The sequence below is a fragment of the Osmerus eperlanus genome, chromosome 11 (genome assembly GCF_963692335.1).
Source record: "Osmerus eperlanus chromosome 11, fOsmEpe2.1, whole genome shotgun sequence".
Lineage (NCBI taxonomy): Eukaryota > Metazoa > Chordata > Actinopteri > Osmeriformes > Osmeridae > Osmerus > Osmerus eperlanus.
In genome coordinates this window covers 17,509,568-17,527,793 of record NC_085028.1, presented here as the reverse complement: position 1 = coordinate 17,527,793, position 18,226 = coordinate 17,509,568, and the positions used below count along the sequence as shown (strand labels likewise).

General features: G+C 45.0%; 3 protein-coding genes across 3 annotated transcripts in view; 2 read left to right on the top strand and 1 right to left on the bottom strand.

Moving 5' to 3' along the window:
• The window catches only part of LOC134029661 (extracellular calcium-sensing receptor-like), a 29,765-nt gene extending 27,679 nt beyond the window's left edge, over positions 1-2,086 (top strand). Inside the window, exons 4-6 of the mRNA XM_062473929.1 lie at positions 4-234; positions 612-735; positions 843-2,086. Of these exons, the coding sequence (XP_062329913.1) occupies positions 4-234; positions 612-735; positions 843-1,759 (1,272 nt within the window). The 3' untranslated portion in view covers positions 1,760-2,086. The remainder of the gene's footprint in view (positions 1-3; positions 235-611; positions 736-842) is intronic.
• A 4,351-nt stretch (positions 2,087-6,437) lies between these two features.
• On the top strand, positions 6,438-12,073 carry LOC134029675 (extracellular calcium-sensing receptor). The gene is made up of 7 exons (XM_062473943.1): positions 6,438-6,712; positions 6,952-7,053; positions 7,626-7,800; positions 8,304-9,128; positions 9,303-9,524; positions 10,507-10,630; positions 11,023-12,073. Exons 1-7 carry the CDS (start codon positions 6,504-6,506, stop codon positions 11,931-11,933), a joined length of 2,568 nt encoding a protein of 855 aa, XP_062329927.1. The 5' UTR covers positions 6,438-6,503; the 3' UTR covers positions 11,934-12,073.
• A 337-nt stretch (positions 12,074-12,410) lies between these two features.
• Positions 12,411-17,727, bottom strand: LOC134029660 (extracellular calcium-sensing receptor-like). The gene is made up of 9 exons (XM_062473927.1): positions 17,504-17,727; positions 17,131-17,334; positions 16,941-17,076; positions 16,339-16,626; positions 14,858-15,406; positions 14,431-14,652; positions 13,900-14,023; positions 13,202-13,674; positions 12,411-12,833 (listed from the first exon to the last, which is right to left on the bottom strand). Exons 1-9 carry the CDS (start codon positions 17,725-17,727, stop codon positions 12,411-12,413), a joined length of 2,643 nt encoding a protein of 880 aa, XP_062329911.1.
• Positions 17,728-18,226: the final 499 nt, after the last annotated feature.

Genomic DNA, 18,226 nt, shown 5'->3' with positions numbered 1-18,226 from the left:
CAGGTGCTGGAGCAGCTAAGGTTGGTGAACTTCACAACGCAGGCTGGGAATAAGATGTCCTTTGATGCAAACGGAGACTCGATGGCCCAGTATGACTTGGTTAACTGGCAGATAGGAGAAGATGGCTCTGCTACCATTGTCAACATCGGCAGATATGACGGATCCAAACCAGATGGACAGAAATTTCATATAAAAGATGATTTAAAAATTGTGTGGGCTGGAAACCATGCTGAGGTAACAAAAATTTGATTGTAATGTCTGCATACAACAGTTGTGGCAGTTGTGTACATTGAATAGGCAACTAAGGGAGTCAGGTGGCTAAGCGGTTAGGGAAGCGGGCTAGTTGCCAGTTCGATTCCCCGGCTGTGCCAAATGACGTTGTGTCCTTGGGCAAGGCACTTCACCCTACTTGCCTCGGGGAGAATGTCCCTGTACTTAATGTAAGTCGCTCTGGATAAGAGCGTCTGCTAAATGTAAATGTAACTAAACAATACTATTACAGTTAGAAAAACAGCATGGTCAATTAAAAAAATTTAACAAAGTTTTTCTATTTTTGCTGTATAGTTAGGGTTAGCTGACACTAACCCTAATTGAAATGTTGTTTCTGGAAGGTTCCCAGATCGGTGTGCACAGAGCCTTGTCCTCCTGGGACTCGGAAGGCCATCAACAAAAGGAAGCCAGTGTGCTGCTTTGACTGCCTCATCTGCCCAGAGGGAGCGATCAGCAACCAGACAGGTACCTGGCTGTTTCTAATGAAGATGATGTTCATTTACCGTCCCAAATCTCTGGGAATGTTCCTAAACTGATGATGTATTTATTTTATTTTACAATTCGTTGGACAGATTCTTCAGACTGTTTCCTGTGCCCTCCAGAGTCTTGGCCAAATGAAAACCAAGACATATGTATTTTAAAACCCACTGAATTCCTCTCCTTTGAAGAAATTATGGGGACTCTGTTAACATTGTTTTCTTGCTTTGGTGTGTTTTTGTCAGTGCTTATGTTAATTATTTTTGTGGTTCACAAACACACCCCAATAGTCAGGGCCAACAACTCAGAGCTCAGCTTCCTGCTACTCTTCTCCCTGACTCTGTGTTTCCTGTGTTCTCTCACCTTCATCGGCCGGCCCTCTGAGTGGTCATGTATGCTGCGCCACACGGCGTTTGGGATCACCTTTGTCCTCTGCATCTCTTGTGTTCTGGGGAAGACTATAGTGGTGCTGATGGCCTTCAGGGCCACACTTCCAGGAAGTGATGTCATGAAATGGTTTGGGCCTCCACAGCAGAGACTCACTGTCCTGGCTTTCACTCTCATCCAGGTCCTGATCTGTGTGCTGTGGTTAACAATCTCCCCTCCTTTCCCCTTTAAGAACATGGAACACTATAATGACAGGATCATTCTAGAATGTGCCTTAGGTTCTGCTGTGGGCTTCTGGGCTGTGCTGGGGTATATAGGACTCCTGGCTCTCTTGTGCTTTGTGCTGGCTTTCCTGGCCCGAAAGCTGCCTGATAACTTCAATGAAGCCAAGTTCATCACCTTCAGCATGTTGATATTCTGTGCTGTCTGGATCACCTTTATCCCGGCTTATGTCAGCTCTCCTGGGAAGTTCACTGTAGCTGTGGAGATATTTGCCATCCTGGCCTCCAGTTTTGCTTTACTTTTCTGTATATTCGGTCCTAAGTGCTTCATCATATTACTGAGGCCCAATAAAAATACTAAGAAGCATATCATGGGGAAGACTTCCAAAGACATCCAATATTAGCCAGAGTCAATTTGACACTTGCAAATAATCCCTCAGTTTGAAATTGTGACTAAGGTACCGCAAACACTGAGATTTTTGCCATCCTGGCCTCCCGTTTTGCTTTGTTGATATGCATATTTGTGCCTAAGTGCTTCATCACAGATTTCAAGCCAGAACTAAATTCAAAGAAACATTTGATGACAAAGATGCCAACTAAACATATTTAATTCATGAAAGGCTGGTTTAAAGACTAGGTGACCTGCCAATACTGTTATAGTAAACTGATACTAATGTGAATTTACTGATGTCAGTTAGCCTGAACCACAAATCCTCAACTGTCACAAGCTACAATATTAACCAAATGTTTATTCTTCATCTTGGTTCTACATATTTAATAAACATTAGTCAGTTTCCATGACTTGTATTTCTTGTAACTATTTTTAGCTCCTTGGCTTTGAGGTGGTGTAATCAACTTGCCTTACAACTCAGCTATCTTTTTGAATGCAAATAGAGCGAATGCAATACCGCTGCCCCGATTCTCCGTCCAACCTCCAACTTTATTCTCCCCTCATGAACAAGACCCCAAGGTACTTGAACTCCTTGACTTGGGGTAAAAAGAACTCATTCCCTGATGAAAAATAAATTTATTTTAAAATATTTATATATAGGCCTACTGTTGGTAAATGATTATTACAATTCTTACTCATTTTAAAATTGCATTTTGTCTTTAATTCATCGTGACCGAAGCACCAATACATACGCTTGGCACGTTGAGGAAAGACCAACTGACATTTCCACCTTAACTTGCCTGTATATCTCTGGCAATTTTTATGTTAGTGGTTACTTTTCCTTTTTATTTGTACCACTGAGAAGAGTTGTGCAATGTTGATTGTTTACTTTCTCATGTTGTTACATTTGTGATATGTGCATTTGGTATGTTAAGACTCCTGTTAAATGTGCCTAAAACGCCTAAACAGCATACCCAAAGTAAATTGGAAGCTGTTCTTGAACCATTTGGAGTACATGCATGTAAATGATCTCTTTTGAAAGCTGACACTCACTGAAGTTATGTCCCCTGTTGTCAGGACCCCTGTCAGTCCTACTAGTGTTGAGAAATAGAAGCTTGAACACAAGGAAAGTGAAAATTTCTATTTCCGCCTAGATTTTGTTTTGAAAACAGAGGCCTGAAGAGGCCTAGAGGTGGTAGGTATTAGCTGGAAGACTAAATTGGACCACAGGTTGAAGCCTTACCCAATTCAAATCAAAAGTCAAACATAATACCACAATATATTCATATTTGACACATGTTTTTATAAGAGTACATCCAGGCGTTTTCTAAAAGGGCCTATTGGAGACTCCAAAATGACCCTTTGTAACCAAGGTCAAATACCTAGGATAAAAAGGTATTATTTTTCATAATTGTTATCTCTAATGAAAGGTGGTACTTAGAACTAGCATATATAATAGCTAAATCCCTAATTAAAAGGGCTGTCAACGGGGCATGGAAGCTCCTATTGGGTCAACCAAGGTGTCAATCGAAAGGGGAGGGTTCAACGGACATTTTGATGCCTTCATATTGTAAATACTCCGTTGCTAACCGGAGAAAAGAACACTTTTATGTGAACAAGTTGTTTCTTCCGTCGGCTAACTTGCATAATGAAACAAAGGATAATGGCTATTCATGAACGTAAAACATTGTATTTGGACGAATTACTTTACATGGTTAGATACTTTGAACCCTTGACACTGTAATAAAACATAATAAATAAATAAAAACTTGAATACGCCCTTACATTTGTTTATTTTATATGGTAAATTTCACATACATAAATGTAAAGTTTCTTTGTTTTTTATTGATTTAAGGACTATAAAAAGACACTCAAACTTATAGACACACAAGAACACATCACTTCCGCATATTGCATAACCCAAGTCCACTACTTCCGGTAGCGGGCAGTTAATTCGGAATATACTTTGGAAAGTATACTTTCCAAAGTACTTAAAAGTATACCTTGGAATACTCTAAAGTAACCTGTGTAGTGCACTTTCAGTTCATGAAGTATACTTCCTAAAGAGCCTCAGAGTATACTGGGCAATACTTTTAAGTGCACTTTCAATTAATGTAAGTACTTCAAGAAGTAAACTTAATAAATTAAATTGTACTATTACTTATTAATATATTATAATGTTTAGGAGCCCTCAAACGCATCAGAATAAAAGTCACTTACCGAGAATGGGGGCCCTTGCAAAGTTACACTGTAATTTCTTAGCTGAAAGAAGCTATTCACTGCGCTTGCGTTGATGTTTTAAGAATCCAGATATTAAGATATTAACCAGATATTAACTTATCAAACAGTTAGCATTTCCCAGATTTTAGTATGTGTTGCATTCGACAGTCAAATGGAAGTAAATAATGTACTAAGATGTGTTCATGTTGCCTACAGTAGCTACTTTAGTTTACTACAAATGCAATCACTGAGATTGCATTTTTGCCCACATGGTTGCGTAACTGATTACAGGGAAGGACTATTTTAGATTAAGGTAGAGTAAAACAGAGGCTATTAAGGTTTGATGGACTTATTAAACACATTCTAACCAGCTCGGCCAGTAGACAGTGGTTCATTATCCCACAGTCAGTCCAGAGCCCATGTACGTCATATTAAGTAGCTTCAATAACCAAAAAATAGTAGTAACATAGTCAGCATGTACTAGTCCTGTGTGTGTGTTTTAGGGCTGTCAAAATTGCTCAAAAATGACGTTCGAATATTCCTGAAAAAAACACGTGTATTCGAATATATTCGAATTTCTGGTTGCGCATTAGGCACGTCAATAACAGGACAAATTAATACAACAAGACATAACTACTTGTAATTTATTTAAGTTTAAACATATTTAACAACATATTACCTACACAAAAATAAGTAAATTAACTAATGGCCAAGACCGCAGACCTTGGCCTCTCGCTCGCACACACGCGCTCTTTCTTTCTCTCTCACTCTCCCGCACCGTCGCGCTCTCTGCGCATAGCGGTTTAAATGAACGACAAAAAAAAAAAATGCTGAGTGCTGATCAAGAGTTTTGTGCAAGCAATTTAAGGTTGTGATTCTTGTCCCAAATATGGCAGGCTTCATTCAGTGATTGAAACTAATATTATTAACATTAATTGAAGTTTTACAGTATAGAACCGACATTGAACGCTCCGAGCGAGATGTGCTGTGGTAAACATGGAACTTTTCCTTGGCATGAAACGGCAAATAATCAAACCAGTGCATGAATCTGTTGTAGCCTATCTAGTCTATTTTATTCATGCAATATACAGTCAGTACAGTAGCGACCTTAGTAATGCCCACCCGCAAAGCAGACAGTCACGACGCTGCTGGCGCTGTTGTTTTTTTGTTTGTTTTTTACATTCAAATATAAATTTTCACATTCGAAATTCTGTTTTTAACAACTATTCGAATATATATTCGATTTTAGAATATTCGTTGACAGCCCGAGTGTGTTTATTTATGTATATGTGTGTGTATGTGTGTGTTCATATGCAGGGCGTCTTAATAGCACTTGAGGCCCCTGGGCTATGGACTTGTTTTTCATTTTTTGAGGCCCCCCGCCCGCTAATCGCACAATCCATTTATTTTTGCCCCCCTAAGGATCCGTCAATATTTGGACTACATAGACAACGTCGGTATCAAAAGTTTAGTCTTGGTAGCGATTGAGTTGCTTGTATTTTTATTTACGTTCCGTTGCACGGTTTAGGCTGAAATTCTGTTTTTGTGGCAAAAAGTTCCTTGTGTCAACGAAGGGAACTCAGTGCTAGCCTACGTCACAACATCAGCACACGTTAGCAATGACGCATGGATACAACGTGCATTGCTGTTGCACAGCAAGTATCATATTGTGCCATGGTGTACTAGCAGCATTATACATTTAAGCAATTCAAGACTTGCATGTACAGTAAGTAGTGTCACATTAAATAATGTATTTAAACTCAAGCTTGTGTGGTGCGTCGCTGTCTTCAATGCCACAGCCTAAACTTTATGTCAAAAGAAACTTTTTTAATTTCCGCCGCATTCAAACAATCCCCTCAGTGTAGTTTTGCTAGCAACAGCAGCTAGGCTAGCTTGCTCGTAGCATAATTCAGCTTATCCACGCAGGGCTCTAGACTGAGACCAAAAAGTCGTGTTTGGGGGCATATTTTCAGTTAGCAGATGGTACCGTTTGAATCGCGATCCCATCTGAAAAATACTGCCGGTGACAACGTTGTTAGAATAGCTTGTCTCAAAGGGGGTTAAGCTTGTTTCATATTAAATGGACCCATCTGCAACCGACGCAAGCAAGCACACCCTACAATTTCCCCAGAAATTGTACCCTCTCTAGTTTTTGTTACATTTTGTTTAGATAAGGGGGAGGGGGGGGGGGGCTCCCCTCCCTGCACATACACCACCAGATGCCACTGTAGAGCAGAGTAATGACACCGCGAATACGGACGTTTATCATCATTATTATTTTGTATTATTATTAAGAGGCCCCTGATTGGTCGAGGCCCAGGGCTTAAGCCCAGGTAAGCCCGTGCATTAAGGCGCCACTGTTCATGTGTACTCTTGTGTGTGAATGTGTGCGTCAATCCAAAGCTGTCCTAAGGGATCCATACCAAGCATGGTTTCCAAAGAGTGCTCCTCCCTTTTCTGTTCAGACGCTGTCAGACGTACCAAGGAGGAATAGGACTATAAGAACGAGAATCTTCCTCACAAAATGTTGAACAGACATGTGTCGAAAAGAATGGTGCTTCCTCTACTCTTTGGCAGTTCTGTCCCTGAGTTCTGCCTCTGGCTGTGAAGTGCTGGGTAAGTTCAACATGCAGAGGTTGTTCAAGCCAGGAGACATAACGATCGGGGGCATTTTTCCTGTGTCCAACAAACAGGAGCAGAGCAACATGTCCTACATGGGAAAGCCTCCTGACGTCAGGTGTGTGGGGTGAGTCTGGTCTTATTCACGTCCAGATTGTTGTCTAGCCATTCCCGTGTTTGATGTTCAGTTTATAGTTCTGTGTATGGATTCCTCAGTTCTCAGTAAAAAAACAACAACTTTTTAATGTGATTACTTTTATTTCTGATAATCATGGCTGTTCACTCGTCATTTTTATTTCTGTCAGTAAAAGTGAGCTTTCATATCTAAAATCTTTGATCAACTTTTCAAACAATTTGTTTTTGAAGGTTCGATCTGCGTGCTTTCCGCTGGACCCAGGTAATGATCTTCGCGATTGAAGAAATCAACAAGGACAATCTCCTGCTGCCCAACATATCCCTGGGTTACAGGCAAGCTCATTTCACACCAGTCATTTTTGTATTCACTCAGCAGACTGCTTAAATCCAAAAGCGATGCACAGGCAGGGATTAGAGCCTGCAACCTCTTGATCTGCAGTCAAATGCTCTAACCACTATGCTCTACCCATGCCCCTAGATCTGCAGTCAAATGCTCTAACCACTATTCTCTACCCATGCCCCTAGATCTGCAGTCAAATGCTCTAACCATTATGCTCTACCCATGCCCCTAGATCTGCAGTCAAATGCTCTAACCACTATGCTCTACCCATGCCCCTAGATCTGCAGTCAAATGCTCTAACCACTATGCTCTACCCATGCCCCTAGATCTGCAGTCAAATGCTCTAACCACTATTCTCTACCCATGCCCCTAGATCTGCAGTCAAATGCTCTAACCATTATGCTCTACCCATGCCCCTAGATCTGCAGTCAAATGCTCTAACCACTATGCTCTACCCATGCCCCTAGATCTGCAGTCAAATGCTCTAACCACTATGCTCTACCCATGCCCCTAGATCTGCAGTCAAATGCTCTAACCACTATGCTCTACCCATGCCCCCGTACAGGATCCAGGACTCCTGTGCGTCTCCCACCAACGTCCTGCGCGCGGCTGTGACTCTGGTCAGCCGGTCAGAGGAGCCTGGTGCCCTGTGCCCTCCTGTGGCTGCTCTCATCGCAGAATCCGGTTCCTCCCAGTCGCTGGCTGTGGCCTCCACTCTGGGCCCCTTCAGGGTGCCCATGGTGAGAGGTGTCAGGTGTCGCTACGACAGGAACACAGCAGAGACACGTCTGGTGTCTCTGTCTCAGCTCAAGTCCCGTAGATGACTCTGTAAAATGATCTTTCTGTGTTCTGTGATCGTCTGTGTATGTCTTTCATGTATTTCTTTGTCCTTTCAGCAGGTCAGTTATTTCTCAAACTTGTATATCCAAGCACTAACATATTACTGGAATGTGTTCTGTGGCAAATGATCTTCCTATGTCGTTGTTTTGGATAAAGTCTGTTCAATTTATTAGGTCACACTTGATTTTGAGAAACCACAGTAGAACGAATGCAAATACAGCTCAGCTGGTTAAGATGAGAGTGAGGGTCACATGAAAGTAATCAACCATTTGTTGATAGTGTATTGAGTATATACTGAGCATGTGTAGATCATCCACAGATTTACTTTTCAAAGAAAGTGCTATCCTCTCTTGGCTCATCTCTCTCATCTCTCATCTCATGTCTCTCCTTGTCATGATGGCAGGTCAGTTACTTCTCCACCTGCGCCTGTCTGAGTGACAGGGAAAAGTACCCCACGTTTTTCCGCACGATCCCCAGTGACTTCTACCAAGCCAAGGCTCTCGCTGCCCTGGTCCGCCGGTTCGGCTGGACCTGGATCGGCGCGCTCCAGTCGGACAACGACTACGGCCGGAACGGCGTCCTGGCGTTCACTGAGGAGGTGCAGAAGCAAGGCGTGTGCATCGCATTTGTGGGGACGGTGTTACGGACGTACACCAGGGCCAGGATCCTGGACGTGGTGGACACCATCAAGCAGTCCATGGTCAAAGTCATCCTGGCGTTCGTCCCGGAAGGCGACCTGTACCCCCTCATGCAGGAGGTGGTCCTGCAGAACATCACGGGGATCCAGTGGATCGCCAGCGAGGCCTGGATCACCGCTGCGCGGCCCTCCACCCCGGAGATCTACCGATCCTTCGGGGGGACGATCGGCTTTGTGGTGCGCAAGGTAGCCATTCCCAGGTTCGAACCCTTCCTCCGGGGCATCAGTCCGTACGCGGACCCCAGCGCCGGCTTCATCAGGGACTTCTGGGAGATTATGGCTGGGTGTCGGCCGCTGGCCAGGAGCGGGGCCAGGAGCGGGGGCGAGGGCGTGAAGTGGTGCAGCGGAACGGAAACACTGGCGGGTTCCAGCGACGTGTTCTTCAACGTGACACAGCTGAGGGTGGCGTACAACGTGTACAACGCCGTGTATGCCATCGCACATGCCCTCCATAACCTCATATTTTGCCAGACGTACGGGGAAAGCCTGGAGATGCCTTGTGTGAATGTGTCTCAGATTCAGCCCAAACAGGTGAGGACATCCACAAACAGAAGTGCTCTATTTACATGAATGATTCAGACAGTTAGAGATATAGTTGAGCTACACAATCTCATTTAAGTTAAAAAATTATGATTACTTTTTTTATTTGCTGTCATTTTCAGAAGCACCACATGACTGGTGTGTGTTTAACCTCTGGCTGTGTAGGTCAGTGACCAGCTGCAGAAGGTGAGACTCACCAACCCGTTTGGGGAAGCCGTGTTTTTCGATAAGAACGGGGATCCGCCCCCCTCCTATGACATCATCAACTGGCAGCTGAGGGAGGGGCAGGTGGATCATGTGACTGTGGGTCACTTTGGCTCTGCCTCAGACGGGGGCTACAAGCTCAGCATCCAGGAAGAAGACATCGTCTGGGGAACAGGTGACATGGTGCTGTGCATTTATTTTTGGTTTTGTTAATTTTTGTACTTTTGTATTAATCCAGCAAAGGTGTTTATCCAAAGCTAAGCACATATTTTGCATATAGAAGGGCAGTTATGCTGTATACAGCACAAAATCAAGGATCAGATGTACATGCTGTAGTTCTAACAGTATTTTGATGGGTCAAGGAACGGTCTGTCAGACTCAGCTACCAGACACAGTGTAAAGTAACATCTCAGCTACCAGACACAGTGTACAGTAACATCTCAGCTACCAGACACAGTGTACAGTAACATCTCAGCTACCAGACACAGTGTAAAGTAACATCTCAGCTACCAGACACAATGTACAATAACATCTCAGCTACCAGACAGTGTAAAGTAACATCTCAGCTACCAGACACTGTAAAGTAACATCTCAGCTGCCAGACACAGTGTACAGTAACATCTCAGCTACCAGACACAGTGTACAGTAACATCTCAGCTACCAGACACAGTGTAAAGTACCATCTCAGCTACCAGACACAGTGTACAGTGACATCTCAGCTACCAGACACAGTGTAAAGTAACATCTCAGCTACCAGAAACAGTGTACAGTAACATCTCAGCTACCAGACTCAGTGTGAAGTAACATCTCAGCTACCAGACACAGTGTAAAGTAACATCTCAGCTACCAGAAACAGTGTACAGTAACATCTCAGCTACCAGACTCAGTGTAAAGTAACATCTCAGCTACCAGACACAGTGTAAATTACCATCTCAGCTACCAGACACAGTGTAAAGTAACCACATCTCAGCAACCAGACACAGTGTAAAGTAACATATCAGCTACCAGACACACTGTAAAGTCACCACATCTCAGCTAACAGACACAGTTCAACAATTACAGTAACTCACGTATAACTTCCTACTACCTGTCAAACAGATTAAGTTTTTTAACAGATTACAGTTGTCCTTATATATATATAATAAAAATACCCTGTTCTTTCTAGATTCCAACAGCAGCATGTTCTGCCGTTTGCCCCCTGGGGACCAGGATGGCTCAGGTGAAAGGCCGGCCTGTCTGCTGCTTTGACTGCATCCCCTGTCCTGAAGGAACTATAGCTAACTCCACAGGTACCAAGCATACACAGTACAGTATACATTACACAGTACAGTATACATTACGGTGTTGCACTATACAGGTACTGCATATGTTAGTGTTACATTATACTGTATAGGTACTGCATATGTTAGTGTTACACTATACAGTACAGGTACTGCATATGTTAGTGTTGCACTATACAGTGAGAAACCTATCTGACTACTGTGTGAAAAACAAAAAGGATTCATTTAGCAGATGCGCGTGCGTGTGTGTTACTTGTGTGTGTGCGTGTGTGTTACTTGTGTGCGTGTGTATGTGTGCGTGTGTGTGTTACGTGTGCGTGCGTGTGTGTTACTTGTGCGTGTGTGTTACCTGTGTGTGTGTGTGTGTGTGTGTGTGCGTGTTACTTGTGTGTGTTACTCAGGTGCTGTAGACTGCGACCCCTGTCCTCAGGAGTACTGGTCCAACAAGATGAGGGATAACTGCATTCAGAAAACCATCGAGTTCCTGTCCTACAACGAACCAATGGGAATAGCTCTTACTGTGATATCCCTGCTAGGTGCTTGTCTGTCATTGGCCACAATGTCAGTTTACATCCACTATAGAGACACGCCTGTGATAAAGGCCAGTAACTTTGAGCTGAGCTCTCTGCTCCTGTTCTCTCTCTTCATGTGCTTCCTCTGCCCTTTGCCCTTCCTGGGCAAGCCCACCACCCTCACCTGCATGCTGCGCCACACGGCTTTTGGGGTGACCTTTGCCCTCTGCATATCCTGCATCCTGGGCAAGACCATAATCGTGGTGACTGCGTTCAGAGCCACCCTGCCCGGCAGCAACATGGAGGGGAAGTTCGGCCCCTCCCAGCAGAGGGTCATCGTATGTTCATGCACGTTCGTCCAGATATTCATCTGTGTGCTCTGGCTAAATCTCAACCCGCCTTTCGCTGACAAGGTTTTCCGATACAGCAATAAAAAGATTGTTCTGGAGTGTAATCCCGGTTCAGAGGTTGCGTTCTATGCTGTGTTGGGGTACATAGGCCTTCTGGCTGGAACATGCTTGGTCCTGGCTTTCCTGGCCCGAAAGCTGCCTGATAACTTCAATGAAGCCAAGTTCATCACCTTCAGCATGTTGATATTCTGTGCTGTCTGGATCACCTTTATCCCAGCTTATGTCAGCTCTCCTGGGAAGGTGACCGTAGCGGTGGAGATCTTTGCCATCCTGTCTTCTGCATTCGGGTTGTTGATTTGCATTTTTGCGCCAAAGTGTTACATTATTTTCATCAAACCAGAACACAATACTAAGAAACATATGATGCGTAAAACTCTCCAAGGAAAGTGATTTAGAGCTCAAAATAGGTCATACACCCTCAATCTGTATGGTTATGTAGGCTGATCTGTGATAGTGTTACGACTTCATGTTGCTGCTTTTGGTGTCAGTTTGCTTTTAGTCTTGTTCACAGCCATGCTGTAATAAATCACTCATCATAACATCACTGGTTTTATTTAAAAATACATCTCTGCTTTTTAGAATAGAAATTTACGGAAGCCTTGAAGGGAAAGTGATAATCCAATTTTTAAGAGAATGAAAAAGGATGAATTATGTAAACAGTTGATATTATCCTATTGTCATCTTACAAGAAGTCAAGAATGCTCTCAGGTCAAACGAGTCAATCATAATATTTATAGAGACAGTTCTTACAGTAACATCACTTGTTACAACATAGTTGCGACAGTATCACTTGTTACAATAACATCAGTTGTATCAGTTGCTACAGTAACATTAGCTGGCACTGTGACATCCGGCATCACATGATGATTACTTCCGCATCATCTGTTTCCTGTTGTTCTTCTCCGGTTTCAGCATGACAACGTAGCACTTGGGCGCAAAAATACACAACAGAAGGCCGAAGGTGGAGGCCAGGATGGCGAAGATGTGCACAGCCACCGTGTACTTCCCAGCCGTGCTCACGTACACGGGGATGAACGTGACCCACACGGCGAAGAAGATCAGCATGCTGAAGGTGATGAGCTTGGCCTCGTTGAAGTTGTCCGGGAGTTTCCTGGCCAGGAAGGCCAGGAGGAGGCAGAGGGAGGCCAGCAGGCCGATGTATCCCAGAACGCACCAGAAGCCGATCTCCGACCCCATGGCACACTCCAGTATGATGACGGCACCGAGGTAGGCGGTGTTGCGGTTGGTGTGCGGGGGGGTGGTGAGGAGCCAGATTATACAGATCAGTCCCTGGGGAGAGGAGAGATGCACTTTGATCAGTCCAGAGGTTTACTGTCATAGTTTTGTGTTGTTAGGTTACCAGCAGGCCTAAACAAAAAATCTACAGATGTTTTTATTTATGTTTCTGCGATTATTCAGGTTGAAAATTTGCGTAATTCTACTGAATGATTCTTTGGTGTATTGTGGAACTTTTTTTGCCAATGGAAGCATGATTCTAACTGAGGATGATGTGTATGAAGTTCCCTCTATCCATAATTCCTTACAGTTTAACAGATTATCAGGTTAAGGATTTGAGTTTAGGAGGAGAACAAGTACTTTTACACCTCAGTATTGCTACTTTCCTTTGAAAGCAGAACCACTAATGAGACAGACTGTACCTGGATGGCAGTGCACACCAGAACACTGGCTTTCTGCTGGGTGGGGCCAAACCACTTCATGACATCACTTCCTGGCAGGGTGGCCCTGAAGGCAATCAACACCACAGCAGTCTTGGCCAGGAGGCAGGAAATGCAGAGGGCAAAACTGATCCCAAACGCCGGGTACCGCACACGGCACAGCCAATCAGAGGGCTCGCCGATGAACAGGAGACCAATGAGGAAGCAGATGCAGAGGAAGAGGAGGAGCAGGAAGCTGAGCTCCATGTTGTTGCCGCGGACGACGGGGGTGTGTCTGTGGCTGAGGAACACGGCCAGCACAGACAGGGAGGAGCCGGCTCCTAGCAGAGACACGGAGCACAAGACCACGCCCATGGGCTCGTGGTAGGACAGGAAGTCCACCATCTTGGGGACACAGTCGTCCCTGCCTGCGTTGGGCCAGCTGTCCTCTGAGCAGTGGATGCAGTTTAAGGAATCTGGAAACGAATCATGGGAAATTGGATAGTTTGTATTGCTCTCATTGACCAACAAGCCACTGACGACATTAAAGTGCATAATAATACATTTATAATAAAAGATTTTACTCATTATTTATTTATTATTAAAGTATCTATTAAAAAATTATTAAAATTGGTTGGATTTCCCAAGACCTGATTCTATACATACTGTTTATAATCATGCATTATGAATTCAGCCCTCACCGGTGTGGTTGCTGACCTCCCCGTCAGAACAGGGGATGCAGTCGAAGCAGCAGACTGGCTGCCCCTTCCTGTTGGCCAATCGGGTGCCAGGAGGGCAGCTCTCACTGCACACTGAGCGAGCTGCCTGAGGGTTAAAGGTCAACCGCTAAGACTCATGGGACAGCTAAGCTGTACAGCGACCGTCTAGCAGGTATCTTCACTTAAGGTCATAATCTTGGACACTGTGACCTATGTCTGACACAAAACATTATCAGTTGTTCCAATCGCCATGTTGATGAATACACTTCAACAAAACATTAAATGGCTCATCTCATGTGAACCAGAAACAAATATGAACTATCTTCCTAGAAGGCAGCGGTATCCTGCATGTTGTTTTCAATGTGTGACTTTTAGTAGTAGCCTCAGTGTGTCCTGTAGTTTATAAACAGCAGCCGGCACATTGACCTGAAGTGTGACAAGTGTGAGCAGGACTACAAGTACCAGCCTGATGAGCAAACGCAGTTTCAAACCCCTTCTTGAACCACCACACACCTGTTGGCCGACGGGCCACTGAATAGCTGAGTCATTTATGACCAGTTCCTGCTCATCAACCAATAAGGCGTTATAGAAGCCCACTTTAACCAATCGCAGGGAGCCATCGGGACCCTTGTGCCAGTTCATGAGGTCGTAGGAGGCTATGGGGTCGCCGTTGTCATCGAATCTGACCTCCTCCCCCAGAGTGGAGAACTTCACCCTCCTCATGTAGTGCAGCAACTAAGGGAGAGACACAATCGAGGGAGAGAGAAAATAAACACATTGTCGCACGTGAAACTGTTTTATGTCAAATATCGATTTGAGGAAAATAGTCTGGAACTTAACAGTGGACCTAACTAGGAGTCGTAGGGATAGTTAAGTTAAAGGTAGCCTGAAGTCACACTCATCCACACACACACACATAATCATCCACACACACACACACCTGCCATGGTTTGAAATCCTTCAGGTCCCCACAGGTCCCATTGATGAAGGGACCTTGCCCCCTAACGCAGTTCCCCATGTCATGAAGGGCGTGGGCGATGAGGTAAACAGCCTTGTAGACGTTGTACGACACCCTGAGGTCCGTCACGTCAGAGTAGGCAGAGTAGACATCCGATAACCTCTCTGTCCCACGGCAGGGCCCCCTGTCCGGGTTCGACTCTGTGTGAGAGTGTGTGTTGGAGGACCCGTTTAACCAACAGTCAAACATCTCCTGCCAGAGCTCAGCCATGAAGGGGGACTGGCATGCGCTGGCCGCGTCCAGCCGGGTCAGGTGATCTCCCAGCCCGGGGATAACGTCCGCCTTGTGGATCCCAAAACCCAGGGTGCCCTTCAGCATGTCCCCAAACTCTCCCCAGAGGGACTTGGCGGTGGCCCAAGCCTCACTGGCGACCCACTGCAGGCCGGTGATGTTGCGGCGTCGCATCTCTCTCAGGATGGAGACGAGCTCCGGCTCGCCAGAGAAGTTCAGGACGACCCTGGAGGAGGAGCCCTGGACGCAACGCAGACGCACAGCAGAGGTACGAACACAAACACATCAGGAAGATTTTTGTGACAGGTTTGAAGACCTTGATGAACGCCACAACTTTTTTGACACTTTTTTATTCAAAACTTGTTTTCATTTGCTTTCATCTGATTTAATAACTTTTTTACGTTTATTTTACCAGACAGATGAGAACCCATTGACAGGCTTAAATATTAAAGAGAGCATGTGCCGCCTCACACTTTTTAACCTTTATTTTTTCCAGGCAAGTCAGAAAAGAACAAACTTGTATTTACCATAACGGCCACAAATATAAGCTGTAATCAGTCAGAGCCCAACTACCTATGCTGTACATTTACACAAACATTTAAACACACAGTATTAGGGCTGGGCGATATATCGAATATTAGCTATAATATCGCAAACATTTTGACAACAATGTAAAATTTGAAAATATCGTGAATATTGAATATAAAATAAAATAAGAAAATCTTTCTTTTTTTTCTGCTGGTCCTTGTGTTGCTTGTGTTCACTGTCTGGCTCTGGGTCCTCTGTGTTCACACACGCACACACACACACACACAAACTGAAAATTGCACTTGCTCAGGCACTCTCTTTTGCTCTCTTTTTGTCCTGTCACATAAGGACCTCTGCATGAACTGTTCCATGTGAGGTCCATTTTGTCAAGTTGCAAGTACCATGTTATGGCAACTGCTTAAATTTGCACTACACATTTTGTACTTTGTAACAATAGCTGTTGTATCTAAATTGTTTTTGTTGTTTTCCAAAGGAGGCAAAAGAAAATCATGTTTTTTAATAATTTAAATGCAAATGAAAACATATCGAGATATATATTGAATATCCTAAAAATGTTGACAATATCGAGATATCACATTTTTTATATATCGCCCAGCCCTACACAGTATACATCCTGTGTGTACCTGTATGACGTCCACCAGCTCATCCAACGGCCTGTCTGTCAGCACCACAGGGTAGAAGTGGACGTAGGCGGGACACACACCGAACTGCTCGGCTGCCTGGAGGAACAGCTGGATGGCGAAGCGTGCGTAGGCGGACTCCACCCCGATCACGCCCACCCAGGTCCAGCCGAAGTAGTGCACCAGACGTGCCAGGGCCCGGATCTGGAAGGCATCGCTCGGCATCGTCCGCATGAACGTGGGGAACTTGCTCTGGTCGCTCAGACAGCTGCAGGAGGCAAAGTAGCTCACCTGGAGGCAGAGAGGCAGGGTTAGGGACACCAGGAGACAGAGAGGCAGGGTTGGGGTGACCTGGAGGCTGAGAGAGGGTAACCTGGAGACAGAGAGGCAGGGTTATAGTGACCTCAAGATAGAGAGGCAGAGAGACAAGGTTATGTTCATCTGGGGGGGGAGAGGCAGGGTTAGAATGACCTCAAGACGAGTTGGAGATACATTACTACTCTCATTATGACCATGTTCATCTTCCAGATGAATCCTATTTCCATAAACATTTTATCACAGTATGCAGACAGTAGCAGTGGAACACCTATCCTCTCTGGTCTCACCAGGGGGATGTTGAAGGAGCCTAGAGTTCTTAACAAGGCCATGGAGACTCCAGAGCCAGCGTCGCCTATGATGACAGGTGACCGAGCTTTGCGTGCAGCTGAACATCCAAGACCCTGTCTGGTCCCTGGACCGGGACTAGGACTAGGACCAGGACTAGGACTAGGACTAGGATCCAAGCCTGAGTCAGGCAGATCGGCGCCCCCAGAAGCCCTGGCTGTCTCTGGCTTGCCGTTGACCAGGAACAGGGCCTCCTGGAGGGACGTGTGCACGTCGTCACAGCTGTCCCTGATGTGGAAGCCCAGTTTCAGCTGAGGGAGCAGGTCCTCGCGCTGGTTGATCTCTCTCACGGCGAACACCATGGTCTGCATCCAGCGCAGGGCTCGCGGACTGAAGCTGGAACACAAACACGGAGACATACAATTAGTAGAGAATTCAAACGTCCGCAAGGCGCACTGGGTGTGGATGTAACAGTCTGTCTGGCTGAACGACTACAAAACAGATTTCACACTTTCCCGTACTAAACTGCACACAATTAACCTAACCTCTCTGCTCTACTTACTACTTATAAGTGTGCGGTTGCGGTTTCCATTGAAAGGAAAGAACAGGAGAGACGGGACTGTTGTGGAGAGGGAACAAGCCTCCGATGACCAGATCTCCCTCCTCGTAGAGGCTGCCAGTCTCCTCCAAGCCCAGGAAGGAGCACCCGTCCTGGGACACCACAGAGCACAGCTGGCCCACCAGGAGACGAACCCCCAGCACCAAGAGCTTGGCTCCCAGGCACGTCATGCCTACTGAGGCTCTACTCAAGGATAGCTGCTCTGTGATTGTAAAAATTGTGAAAAAAACGAATCCTTTTGTGTTTCTTTTCTTCTGTGTAGGATGTGGCTGTGCCTGTTGTAAAGGTGGACTGAACTACCAGGCTTAACGCTACAGAGAGGAAACAAAGTAAGACTGTCTGTACCACAGCCCCTTTCTTTATACTGTGGGTCCATGAAATCAGTGGACCTGCCCAGCAAATGCTGACGTCATTATAGAGAGTTAAACTCATGACAGCTATTGTGTCACAACAGGTAACTGTAGAATATAATATAATTAAATATTTCATATTTACACATATTGTTAATATATTGTCCAGGTGCTAGCTAGCTAAAACTGCAAAATGACTAGCCGCAGTCAGATGTTTCCAGAGATAACACCCTGTAATGTCAGTTGTGTTTGTGTAACGACGATAGGTGGTGGACTCAAAAGCACTACTCAGAATATTCACAAAAAAAGGTTTTACTGG

What these genes read in the sequence shown, in the direction of transcription:
- LOC134029675 (XM_062473943.1), top strand. Translation starts at nt 6,504, where the DNA reads ATGTGTCGAAAAGAATGGTGCTTCCTCTACTCTTTGGCAGTTCTGTCC. An exon ending in CCTGACGTCAGGTGTGTGGG is followed by an intron (nt 6,713 to 6,951) that starts GTGAGTCTGGTC and finishes TTGTTTTTGAAG; the next exon opens with GTTCGATCTGCGTGCTTTCC. An exon ending in AACATATCCCTGGGTTACAG is followed by an intron (nt 7,054 to 7,625) that starts GCAAGCTCATTT and finishes GCCCCCGTACAG; the next exon opens with GATCCAGGACTCCTGTGCGT.
- LOC134029660 (XM_062473927.1), bottom strand. Translation starts at nt 17,727, where the DNA reads ATGACGTGCCTGGGAGCCAAGCTCTTGGTGCTGGGGGTTCGTCTCCTG. An exon ending in GGAGGTCAGCAACCACACCG is followed by an intron (nt 13,675 to 13,899) that starts GTGAGGGCTGAA and finishes ATTCGTTTCCAG; the next exon opens with ATTCCTTAAACTGCATCCAC. An exon ending in TGGTGTGCACTGCCATCCAG is followed by an intron (nt 12,834 to 13,201) that starts GTACAGTCTGTC and finishes TCCTCTCCCCAG; the next exon opens with GGACTGATCTGTATAATCTG.